This window comes from Gavia stellata, chromosome 13, assembly GCF_030936135.1.
Source record: "Gavia stellata isolate bGavSte3 chromosome 13, bGavSte3.hap2, whole genome shotgun sequence".
Taxonomy (NCBI): Eukaryota; Metazoa; Chordata; class Aves; order Gaviiformes; family Gaviidae; genus Gavia; species Gavia stellata.
In genome coordinates, this window is record NC_082606.1 from 25092686 (window position 1) to 25103611 (window position 10926).

The window sequence follows — 10926 nt, forward strand, 5'->3', positions numbered from 1 at the left end:
TAGCAGTCAAGAATGCAAAGAATACGATTTAATCTGTAAACTTTTTCTGCTTGGCAGGGGAAGGGTCTGGCAATGTTAATGACCCCAACAGGGAAATGCTAGCAAAGACTGAGGTTTCTCTCACACTCACTAATAAATTTGATGTTCCTGGTGATGAGAATGCAGAGATGGATGCGAGGACGATTTTGTTGAAGTAAGTGAGGGGTATCTACGTGGTATGTTTCTCAAGAGAACAAGGAACCTGAATTTTCACAGTTAATCTGCAAGTGAAAATAGGAGAATCAAAATGTAATTTAAACAAATGTGAGACTGTTACTCCAAATACACTGCGCTTGTAGCCATGGCCTTTCAATGCTGCAGCTGTTAAATTTGTTCCTGTTAGTTCTTTGTCACTGTTGAATTTGTCGTTCTTTAAAAATCTATCTTGGATGGTTCTGGAGGGGAAAACTACCAGAGAAGACGACTTTCTAGATGTGAGCGTGCGTGACAGCAGCAGTTGTATTTGCCTGCATCTGAATAGTTTGTAAAGATCATCTTAAATAATCCATAGTGTTTATCACAATTGAGTTTTAACTCTGAAGTCTATTAATGTAAAATTTAGATGAATCAATATTTGTGTTGCCTATATGATGTCCTGTGCCAATGTTTTCAATGGAATAGATGTGACGTACGGAAATTTTAAGGGTAACTAAATGTCTTGTATACTGAATAACACTCTGTTGCTAAGTTTGCTAGTTCCTGCAGAATTAGCTTCTTTACACAGCCTTTGAGCAGATTATGTCTGTATCCTGTTAGCGAAGCTGGAGATGTTGGTACCTTACAATACTCTCCCTGTAGCTTTCCCCTGTCTGTGGGAAATACCTCCGTAGGATATTTTTGCTGTTGCTGCTCTCCTCTTTTGGTTTATGATGCGGTCCCATTCTCTCTGCACTCACTATCCCCCAAACCTGACTCTTAATAGATGAAGGCTAATAGCCTTTTTGGAAAATAGAGGTGTTGTTAGCCTAACGGAAAGAGAACAATGGACTGTCGGGGATTTCATTATTGCCAGGCTCTTTATTCCGGAGGACTTAGTACTAATACTGACCCTTCACCAGTTTTAAGCAAATCCCTGTTGCTAAGATGTATAGAGCAGCTACCTGGCATTCAGCTGCATATTTACTTGCTCTGATGCATTCCTGCTGAGGCACTAGATAGTTTAACTGAGAATTCTTTGGGTCAGCTTACATTTGGTCTAGACGAACCAGTGATCTCCCAGAAGAAAATCTTGTCTCCAAAAATAACTTTAAATTAACTGGGCTTCTCAAAAGATTCATCAGTATTTCCTTACCTGCCAGAAGAATGTGACATTGATTTCAAAAGTAAAGATTTACTAGCTGTGCTGTTAGTCATCTAAGTTGTGGGTGATGAGGAAGGCGTGGGTGATGTGCTTTGTGTGATTTCGAAATCAGGGAACGACGCTGTCTATCACCAGATTGGAGGCAGGGATCTGCTTTGGCTCAATTACTGTACACATAAGAAAATAGTCCTGTGGAGTTTTTTGATAACCTGTTACAAAGCACTGAAGTGCACTTAGGGATGGATAATATTACAGACTCTTTCTGGCTGCACAAATTCACTGTTGCTGCTACCTGCTTTACCTTTCACCTTGGAATTGCAGCTTCTGTGGTCCACATGGCAGTACTGGGGCTGCCTTGGAATATATGGGGTAATATCCTTCCTGTTTGAGGGGGTACTGGGGAAGCAAATCTACTATGTAGATGAACCTTTCGGGGAACCAGTTTCTGATAACAGACCATCAAAAAAGTAAAATGCTGCTCAGGGTTCTGGTCTGGTCTAGCCTATGACTACCTAAGCGCACATACAGTGATAATCTGACTTTAAGTGAATCGGTAACATTGGTATTATTGCAGAATAGAACAGTATTGAAGGTCTTTAAACTGAAAGTTTTTTCTCCTATTCTCCTTGATTTCTTTGCAGCACGAAACGTTTAATTGTTGATGTAATCCGCTTCCAACCAGGGGAGACGCTGACTGAAATCTTGGAAACGCCAGCTACCTCAGAGCAAGTACGAAGTTGTTTACCTGCATTCTTTTTAGACTAGGAAGTTGTCATCTATCTAGAGATATGTGGGTATACTTGGGAATCTGCATTTATGTAGTGCAGTGAAGCTGTCTCCACTGATGTTGGAGCAATGTGTAACAATAATAAGGAGGGAATATAGTGGAAATAAAGAGTTTCTAGCAACTACCAGAGGAGTAAGATTTACACATATAATTTATCTAGAAGACCATTTTAAATGGCAGGTTGGCTTCTGCTGGTTCCCATACGTGGAATGTGTTCATCAAATGTGGATTCATTGGAGTCAGTATGGGAATGACCAAGCAAAACTCTTTATCCTATGTTATGCCAGAGGTCAGACAACCTGTTTCTGGTTCTTTGTCGCCTTAAAATTGATCTGCTTATGAATTTGTAATTTTTTGTTTTCTTTTTCTAGGAAGCGGAGCATCAAAGAGCTATGCAGAAACGGGCCATTCGTGATGCTAAAACTCCTGATAAGATGAAAAAATCTGTGTCTGTAAAGGAAGATGGCAGCTTAAATCTTCAAGAAAAAAAAGATAAAATCAAGACAGGCCTGAAGAAGTTGACAGAACTGGGGACGGTGAATGCAAAAAATAAATACCAGGAACTCATCAATGACATTGCGAAGGTATGCCAATTGGTGGTTTCCTAGTAATCATAGTGGAGTTTTTCCACAGTTCGCAGCATTGTGAAACTGGCATGAGTTTTCAGGAGGAATAAGTTTTGTAGTAGCTAATTTACGGACACGAAGCCTACCTTTTGCCACAGCGTTTCCACATCTTTGTGTTTGGGAAGTCCTTTATTTTTATAGGACATTTGCCAGGATCATGTACCCATTGAAGAATACCTAAATGATAATGGGGGAAGCTGAGAAAAACTTGCAGAAGTGATCTAATATTGGCACTGTAGCATTGTACAACAATGTATTTTATATCACATTTACCAAAGAACTATTTGCGAAATGTTATGTATATAAAGTGAATGAATAGTCTCCTTTAGGGATCCGATTAGAATTAATCGTACTGTCATTAATATGTATCAAAAATGAAAATAGAAGTCGACTTGAACACGTGACATTTTTTGTTCAGGTGTTAACGTAACGTATGCTTAAAGATGGCCGACTAACAAAGAAGGATAAGGAAATCTGCACTGCTGTGGTTATAGTGCTTGATTTGTAAGCTACCTTTCCTACCCAGCGCTGGCAAAAATTGCTGCCTTCCTTTAGATGACGTACTGTCAGTGCCCGCTCTAGTCATTGTAACTAGGACAGCATTGAAGTTTGAGAAAGCAACAGAAGGTTCAAATGAACTGCTGTGTAGAGTTGGTTAGTTCCAAAAATAGTCAACACAGAAGTGGTGATGCTTAAACTGGAGCAAGTGCAACTGAGGGCTCCAGCTTGTAGCATGAAGCAAGACTAAGCAAAATCAAACGGTGCGTTTCAAATACTCTGTGCTCTGGGCTTGAGCAACTGGAGAGCTTGAATGACTGTTAAGTCTCTGTCTGTCTTTCTCTGCGGCGTAGGATATCCGAAATCAGCGTAGATACCGTCAGAGGAGAAAGGCGGAGCTGGTGAAGCTGCAGCAGACGTACAGTGCCTTGAACTCCAAAGCTACTTTTTATGGGGAACAAGTGGATTATTACAAAAGCTACATCAAAACCTGCTTGGATAACCTGGCCAGCAAGGGCAAGTAAGTATCTTGGAATCATGCCGTGGCCCTAGAAGTGCTTCTTACAGCAAGCATGTGTAGGTTGTTGCTAAGAAGAATCATAATGCCGTCTGCTCAAAGCTCCTCGGCCAAGCTCTTTACCGTAGCGGTAGTTCTAGGGAAAGAGTCTCAGCAGTGGTGGGAAAATACGGGGAGAGGGCAGTACCCCGAATGGGGTCAGAAAGACATACTTAAAGGAATTTTGGTCCCTCTGGGAGAGGGGAGCATAGAGAGTCCAGTGGGAATGAAGCAGGTTGCCCAGGTAATGCATGTGCTGCTCAGTCAGTCTGTCCTGTCATCCTTTCTAGGAGCAGAGAATGAAAATAACATAGTTACCTACAAGGAAAGCATTGATCACGAATTGTCCTCCTTTTATCCCGAATGGAGTCAGTTATTGTAGTGCAAGACAATTCAGATTTTCCTGGGGCGGGGGGGGAAAGTATCATCCTCCCCAGTGAGATGCGGGAAGAGCAACTGCCAGTGAAAACTGAGGGAAGAGAGTTGTTGAGTAATCTCAGCTTTCTCCATGTCAGTTGTCACCAGATCCCCTTTTGCCTAATGATAGGTGGTACTGTGTTCTATGAAGTACCATGTGGTTATGTTTTGCAGGGTTTTTTGTTGTGTTTTTTTCTTCTCCTGTAGCATAAGAGTTATTCGTAAATAGTAGAAAATCAAATATTTGATATGAGCTACAAGTGCTTTATAGATAAACTCACTAGTAGAAATACATGATCTATCAGTTGCGTTAGTCACAGTTGATTAGCTATACTGGTTCTATCCCCTCATCCAAATAGGATTAAATGTTTGCTGTTTGAAATCTCTTTACTTGTTTGATCATATTGTTTGGTTTGGTGGTTTTGTGTTTTTTTGTTTTTTTTCACCCCCCCAGAGTCTCTAAGAAACCTCGGGAGATGAAAGGCAAAAATAGTAAAAAGATTTCTCTAAAATACACAGCAGCTCGACTTCATGAGAAGGGAGTGCTTTTAGAGATTGAGGACCTGCAAGCTAACCAGTGAGTATCTTTTTAAAACTCTTTAGAGCTAAATAACCTTCCTGGAGGAAGCGGAAAAACGGGTATGTTGAATTCTTGTCTTTTTCTTCAAATTAGTCTAGGTGCTGGCAATTGAGGAACAAAAGCTCTGAGATTTGTTTGAGATTGTGACAGATTGTCTTGTGGTTTTGTTCTTGGAATTTAGCATTGTTGGTAGGCTTAGCTATTAAAGCTGAAGAAATTGTTTAGGTGATCTAGGCTGGCATCCCTAGGGCTAAGAAACCTTGCACAGTGATCAGTTTTCAGTTCTCTCTTTTTTTTTTTTGTTTTGTTTCTGGTTGAAGTGAAGCAGGTCTTTGAGAAATGTAACGGGATTTAAACATGACATCCTTTTCCCACCTGCCCCTTCCCTGTCACCCCCTCAGTCATGGAAGGATACCTCCTCGGGTGAATTGCTACTATGGTTAATAGCTTTCACTATTGAAAAATCAACTTAATGCTAGCTGGAGTTTGTCCAGTTGCAGTTTGCTAGCCTTAAACTTGGTATATCTTCTGTGGAATATGGAGAAGCTGCCTGTTACTAGAATTTTTTTTGAACCCTGAATCATATTTTGTACTTTGTACACTAAATGAGGCGTGGACGTGCAGCACTAAAGTAGACTGTTTAGACTGCACAGGCTGAATTACCGTATTTCATACTACGCTTGTGTGAAGGTGTGATCTACCGGACTTAGAATCTGTTAGGCTTCCATTCATTGTTTTATTGAGTCTGGTCGGTCTCATTCCAAATGGGGGTATAGAATAAAGAGTTAAGAATGGAATACTTAGAAATTTATCTTCAGATTTCATCTCATATATTCTCTCCCTGTTTCAGTAGGAATTACATGTTCAGTAATGGACTGTGGTTTTTCATTTCTCAAATTTCATAGGTTTAAAAATGTGATCTTTGAAATCAATCCAACAGAAGAAGTAGGAGATTTTGAGGTAAAAGCAAAATTCATGGGGGTACAGATGGAAACCTTTATGTTACATTATCAGGTAAGAACTGTCCTATTTAATAGTGGCATATAAGTTCCGCTTACCACACTCTTCATCAAAACAATAATGATGTGTTTTCTGCCTCAACAGTCTCAAAAATACTCTCAAAACCAACCTATTCGTTGCAGGTGAAAAAGGTGCAATGCAAATGGGATTCAGACTACTTTTGTTTCTTTACTAATGGAAGTCTGACGCCAGTCTGTATTCTTAGTTATGCTTGCATGTGTTCGTTTTGTGTGTGTACATGTATTTTCAACAACTTCCTGCTACAGCAGAGAGATTGGGAGTCTGTGGCAGCAGTCAGCTGGGCTTGGGTGTGGTAGCTTCAGCCAGTTGTCACATGTTGGTATTCCTTCTGCCACCCTACACGTACCGGTTTCTTTAGCTATACAGTTCTTAGGAGTCTTCAACCTTTACTTAGGTCAGGCTACCAGAACAAGCATACTGACTGACCTTTTCCCAAGCGGTTCCCCATTCTTCCTCCCATGCCAGAACTGTTATGCCTGCTGTCTCTGTCCTCTTCCTCCACTTATGTCCCTGCCCACCCCTCACTCTCCTTGGGCTTTGTTGGGTTTGTTAATCATGGATGCCTCAGGGGTCTTGAAACGAATGTGTGATTGTGTGTGGGAGCTCCTTGCATTGCGTTAAGTCCACACCACCTAACTGGCTGCTGGGAGGGACAGCTGCCTTGTGCGTGCCGTTCGTGTTCCTGTGCTCTGAGGACTCCCCTAGTTCATTCCGGTCCTAATCCATTGGAGCTGGCCACGAACTTCTTGGTTCATGGGGCTACCCAAGGTCACTCAGGCACATGTGTTGCTATACCGCTATGCCTTTGTAGCGCTGCTTTGCAGAAAAGGCAGATGTCCTGAGAGGACAGCAACGAGGGAACTGCTGTTGGTCATCCAAATATAGCATTAACAGTGGCATCAGTTAAAAAGATTTGTATTGCCATTGCCAAAATTTTTACAGAAAGCAGCAGAAATAGCTTTATGATTGTTTACTACAGAATCACCCAGACTGGACAGCTGCAGGAGCCAGGTTCGGATTTTGGAACGCACACAAGGTTTCCCTGCAGTAGCACTACCTGAACGCCTTCTCCAATATGTATTGTTTAAGAGCGGGCTTGCTGAAAGAAATTCATTGCTGAGATAAATCAGCGCAGGGAGTCCTATTCCTCTGTCAGGTGCATCGCTGACGAGAGCAAAGTGTAGCTAGAAACACTGCCTACATAAACGCCTGAGAGACTGAATCGGCATCGTGTACATAGTCCTAACAGAGATGCCATTTCTTTCTCTGCCCTAGATTGCAGTGCTCTAAACCACCTCACTGTAACCCGTGGCAACTAAGATTTTTAGAAAGTGATGCTGTGGAATGTTGTAATGTTTCATGGGTACATAATATAATTAGGCACATAGGAGACCCTTTCTAAATGTTACAACAACTTTATGGCTACTGTGCAAATGAAAAGCCTGGAGATGGCTAGATCTGAAATTCAGCTTTCTTAGAATAGTCTTCTATTTCTGCCCTCTTTCATAATTTTTTTTAACAAACACAAATATTAAAAAAATTAAGATCTTAAATGCCATAGAGCAACTTTATTTTTCATGCAGTATGAGCGGATCTTTAACGAGTTTATAATTTTTCTATCTTATGCGATGTAGTTTACGATAGCTATTCCTCAAAAACCTACTGTACCACAGGGTCATTTATATTCTGTATAAGCTCTTGAGGATTCCTTGCTCATAAAGGTATTCTCTTTGGCAGGATCTTTTGCAGCTGCAGTATGAAGGTGTTGCGGTCATGAAGTTGTTCGACAGAGCAAAAGTGAATGTCAACCTTCTGATCTTCCTTCTGAATAAGAAATTTTATGGGAAGTAAGCAACCTCTGCCAGCAAGTCTGTGAAAGGGGAGATGAATAGAAACCTGCACATAGAACTTCTAATGACGTAGCTATGTATCAGTATATGCCCATGCTGTGCTAAAATATATCAAATGTATCATGAAGGAGGACTAAGAACCTCTTGTGAGTTGACAACCCAGATTGAGTCTGCAGAGAGTTGGTTTCTTGTTTATTTATGATCTTTATCTTCAACTTTGAAGGTCCCCTGAAAAGCAGCTAATTTAGAATGTATTTTTACATGGCGCTGGGGATTAAACTAATATTAGAGTATACTTAGGGCATCTGGATGCTTTATTTGCCTAATTGTGTGCTTTGTGAGGCTTGAATTCTTGTTGCCTGTGTGAAGAGAAAGCCGGCACTGTACAGCGGTTGGTTTGCCTCTTCCTGAAAGCAAAAAAGCGTTGCAGATTGTATTCGGACTCCAATTATTCTCAGCAATGACAAAAATAAAAAATGGTCAAGGCCCAGGTTACCCATTTGTTTGTGAGCTTGCGGTGGTGGCGGCCAATTCCTAAGATGAAACTACTATGGTCTGGGGGATCAGTAAGCGTAATAAATGGAACTATTGCTGATTATGTACTATAGGCACATAGAACAGCTTTAGTGTCTCATTTTTCTTGATTTGTTTATCGTACTGTAATAATTTACAGATGGCCCCTTAAATAGAGGGACCATGGAATATATTTACTAGTGCTTACAGATGAAAAGAAGCCCTTTGGGGAAGGGGAGGGAAACTTAAAAAAATTCTTGAGACATGTTAACTTTTGATGTTGCTTGCAAAGCATCTGAAATGTAAAAATAACTTTTTTCCAGTTTAGAGCAATGTTCTATGTATCTGTATCTGATGCAATAAATGTTAGGCTCTACCTGCAGACTTGTCAAAGGAAGAAGATTATCTTAAATAGGTTAGCTTTTAAAAAGTTAAATTTTTCTAGCTATACTTGAACTTGAGTTCCCGTTTCTTTTACTACTTTTTTTTTTTCACCATGGTGGTGGTGCTGGCTGTTCTGCTGTATCCAATAAAAATGCAGTGACTCTTAAAAAAAAAAAAAATCTGACCTTTAAATTCATCAGTTGGTCCAGCTCTGCCCCCAAATTTTTCTTAACTTTTTTTTTTAAAAAGGGGCATATCTCTTAATTGCAAATTTCAAGTTATTCATAGGTCACTTGTGTTGTTCATCCAGATTACTGAATTTAATTGAACTGCTTTATCTCTGATCTACACTGAGCTAGTTATTTCAGCTTAGATCTTTTTTCCTCATGAAAGATACTCATAGTATTTGAAATGGCTACATCCCTGAGGATAACTATTCTGCAGTCCACTTGGAAGCAAATATTTATTTCAACCTGCTGGTGTCTAGACTGTATTTAAATGTATTTTAATGTTGGTGCATGCATGGTCCAACCGAATAATTACTTACCGTACCCAAGAAAGATCTTTATGATCCACATCATCTGAAACAGAGATACCTCAGAACTGGATTTCCACTGAAATCTGGCAGAGAGCTGAAATGGGTCTTGCCAATAATCTTAAAAATGGGAAAGAGTCTCTTCAGCTGAGCAAAAGTATGGGTTTTTTTAAAGGAAAAGCTCTATTAAAAGATCCAATCTCAGCACTTAATTATATGTATTTTACAATTTACTGGTGGTTTAGCTTTGCTTACTCCATTACATCACTGTATTGACCATGGGAGGAGCTACACCTACGACGTGTGTTTTCTTTCCTGGTAAAATTTGCCTTTGTAACTCACATCTAAGTTAAAAGTCATAGTCCCCATGGGTGTTGTGTGAACTCTTGACTGCTGGCAACAGCCATGAACGTGCATCTGGGCCCTGGGCACAGAGTTGCGGCAGCAGTGCCACCATCCGTGAGCAGGGTTAGGCTGCAGCAGCACCAGGGAAACCAGCGGGATGCCTGAGGTCTCCCGCCTCCTCTGTGAGTCAGTCCTGGCCTTTCTTGTGCCTGTGGGGATGGCCGTGGTGTGAGGAAACATGACAGATGACATGACACAGCTAAGGTAGAGGTGTGGACCTCCTGATGTGACTGCTCTAGCCCCATCCTAGTAGGACAAGCACAAGTCAGCCCTTGACAGCGTCTTATTTTCAATTAACAGAAATCTCTTTTGATTCAGCTCGGGTAAATGGCAAGGCCCTCGTTGATGCTCTTGCAACCTGCTTGGCCTCCCACAAGCCTTGCACTGCACTGGGGTTCTCCTTGCCATTTGCTCTACGCTGTCCACGTGGCCCGCAGCTACCCCAAACCCTGCCCCAGAGCCAGCAAAAACCGCCCTAAAACTCTGACCAGCCACCAGACCCTGCCTGAGTGCCCACAAAGACCTCTAAGCCTGCCTCCAGGGCCCTGAAACCCCCCCAAACCCTGCCTCAGGGGCTCCAGTGCCCACTTCCAAACATCCTCAAATCCTACCCCAGGGCCCCAAACATCCCGGGATCCTTCCCCATAACTGACACCAACACCCAAACCACCCCTGGCATCTGTAAGAGCTTTCAGCAAGCTGCTTTCAGGATCTGGGGTGGACCTCTGCTTCACCAGCAGAGGCGGTTGTCCCCAACGTGTCGTGTAACACGCCAGCCTCCATGGACGAGATTAAAATGTGTCTTTCCAGCAAAACTGTGTCATGGAGCGTTTCTTTCTGAGTGTTTGTGTATGACATACGAGCCACAAAAGCCGAGTTGTTTGTCATGACTTGTACAGTGATCTCTCATGGCTCTGCCAGGGATTGTGCTGATACAGGAAAGCATTTTCTGCTCCCGGGAACCATCAGTAGTTCTTGTGTATAAATTGTAGGACTAGTAATTTCTAGAATGAGACCAACGCTGGTGCACACTAGGAGTAAAGCTCTTCTACAACAATAGGGATTCTCTCTTCCATATGGGAAGAAACATAACTCTGGTTCAGAGTGCCTTGAGAAAGGGGACGGATACTGTAATAAGGAACTGTTGCCCCTAAGGATTCCTCTTATAACTGGATGGAAATTTTAGTTGACAACTTTTATCACCTGCTACCACAGGGCCAGCCAGGTTCTTTCGGGGACCTTGAAGAATGATGACGGCACCAAGTTGTAGTTGCCATCAAAGTTTTTAGGGTTTTTTTTTAACAGAATTTTGTGATTAGCATAGCATCAAACTTTATGGTCAGAGTACTACAGGATTTCTACAAGCAGAATCAGTGCACCACAGTTTTATATTTC

General features: G+C 41.6%; 1 protein-coding gene across 1 annotated transcript in view; it reads left to right on the forward strand.

The window, feature by feature from the left end:
- The window catches only part of IQGAP1 (IQ motif containing GTPase activating protein 1), a 76551-nt gene extending 67787 nt beyond the window's left edge, over positions 1-8764 (forward strand). Inside the window, exons 32-38 of the mRNA XM_059824185.1 lie at positions 58-193; positions 1981-2068; positions 2498-2710; positions 3604-3770; positions 4678-4800; positions 5709-5817; positions 7582-8764. Of these exons, the coding sequence (XP_059680168.1) occupies positions 58-193; positions 1981-2068; positions 2498-2710; positions 3604-3770; positions 4678-4800; positions 5709-5817; positions 7582-7695 (950 nt within the window). The 3' untranslated portion in view covers positions 7696-8764. The remainder of the gene's footprint in view (positions 1-57; positions 194-1980; positions 2069-2497; positions 2711-3603; positions 3771-4677; positions 4801-5708; positions 5818-7581) is intronic.
- The last annotated feature ends 2162 nt before the right edge of the window (positions 8765-10926 follow it).